The sequence below is a fragment of the Manacus vitellinus genome, unplaced genomic scaffold, assembly GCF_001715985.3.
Source record: "Manacus vitellinus isolate BGI_N305 unplaced genomic scaffold, ASM171598v3 scaffold_64_pilon, whole genome shotgun sequence".
Classification (NCBI taxonomy): Eukaryota; Metazoa; Chordata; class Aves; order Passeriformes; family Pipridae; genus Manacus; species Manacus vitellinus.
In genome coordinates, this window is record NW_021940718.1 from 1,083,236 (window position 1) to 1,084,980 (window position 1,745).

General features: G+C 44.1%; 1 protein-coding gene across 1 annotated transcript in view; it reads left to right on the forward strand.

Moving 5' to 3' along the window:
* CHAF1A (chromatin assembly factor 1 subunit A) overlaps positions 1 to 1,745 on the forward strand; it is a gene marked incomplete at its 5' end in the record, with an annotated part of 18,669 nt that overhangs the window by 6,237 nt on the left and 10,687 nt on the right. The window contains 2 exons of the mRNA XM_029963872.1: positions 47 to 115; positions 1,143 to 1,366. Coding sequence (XP_029819732.1) covers positions 47 to 115; positions 1,143 to 1,366 — 293 coding nt within the window. The remainder of the gene's footprint in view (positions 1 to 46; positions 116 to 1,142; positions 1,367 to 1,745) is intronic.

Genomic DNA, 1,745 nt, shown 5'->3' on the forward strand with positions numbered 1-1,745 from the left:
GTCCTCTCTTGATGTCTCTAATTTGCATTTTTGGTTCTGATTTCAGCGGATTAATGCCCAGAAAGCAGAAATCACGAGGTTCTTCCAGAAACCAAAGACTCCACAAGCCCCCAAGGTGAGGGATTTGCTGTTCCTGGGGGGGTGTTTGGTCTCTCTTTAGTTGTTTCTGACAAACACCCCGATTTCCTTCTCATCTCAGAGCTTCTCAGGTGCACAAAACATTCATTTCCCTTCATTTCCTTGTTTCCAAGTGTAAAGGATTTTAAGGAAAAGGCCAGAGCAGAAACTCCAGGAGGAGTTTGGAGTTAACTTTCATTAATTTCCTGGTTTGAAAGTACAAAGGATTTTAAGGAAAAGGCCAGAGCAGAGACTGCAGGAAGAGTTTGGAGTTAATTTTCCTTAATTTCCTCATTTTAGAATGTAAAGGATTTTAGGAATAAGGCCAGAGGAGAGACTGCAGGAGAAGTTTGGGGTTAACTTTAATTTCCTTGTTTCAGAGTGTAAAGGATTTTAGGAAAAAGGCCAGAGCAGAGACTCCAGGAAAAGTTTGGAGTTAATTTTCCTTAACTTCCTCATTTCAGAGTGTAAAGGATTTTAGGAATAAGGCCAGAGCAGAGACTCCAGGAGGAGTTTGGAGTTCACTTTCAAAAGAGGAAATTAAAGGATTTTAAGGAAAAGGCCAGAGCAGAGATTTCAGGAAAAGTTTGGGGTTAACTTTCCTTAATTTTCTCATTTCAAAGTGTAAAGGATTTTAGGAATAAGACCAGAGCAGAGACTGCAGGAAAAGTTTGGAGTTAACTTTAATTTCCTCTTTCAAAAGTGCAAAGGATTTTAAGGAAAAGGCCAGAGCAGAGACTCCAGGAAAAGTTTGGAGTTAATGTTCCTTAATTTCCTCATTTTAGAATGTAAAGGATTTTAGGAAAAAGGCCAGAGCAGAGACTCCAGGAGGAGTTTGGAGTCGGTTTAATAAAAACCTCAGCTGTGTCTTCTCCCTGGAGAGACTCCCAATTCCCCATAAAGACCTCGATTGCCTTGGAACTGGAATCTTAGGAAGGGCTTAACCTAAATCCCCACTTAACCCCCACGTCCCCCAGGTGGGAGCTGCACTTCCAACCCTTGCCATCCCTCCCTTGCCATTCCAGATCCTCGCTGGCTCCTGTGGGAAGTTTGCTCCCTTTGAGATCAGGGAGAACATGGTTTTGGCTCCCCTCAGCCGCGTCCCTCCGGATCCCGACTCCTTGGAGCAGCTGGATAAGCTCCTTCCCGCCCAAAATGGGGAAGTTTCTTTCCTGAGGGACCTAAAATGTCGGAAACCACGAAAATCTGGCCCCACTTGGGTCAGGAACAGCAACGACACGGTGAACAGGTGAGTTTTGGGAAGCTTTCCTTCCCTTTTTATTCCAGGATGGGTTGAAGGTGGGAATTAATGTGGGAAAGGTGGAGTTTTCCTTGGAAATCTTCGTTTTCTGTGAGGATTTCACCCCCCCTGAGGGCGTGGATTTGTGTTATTCCATGTGGAAGGTGTGGAGGGGTCGGGATGAACATCCCAGAGGGAAAGGCTGAGGTAAATTGGGATGTTTTTGAGGTGTAAAAAAGGTGAGTTAATTTAGGTGAAACAAAACCTGCTTTTTGGGGTTTTTTTAGGGTAATTTAAAGAGGAAAAATAAGCCTCGCTGAGGGAAAGTCTGGGAACTCAGAGAAGGGAAAACTTGAGCTAATCTGTGGGGGAAAGGGAATATTTTGGG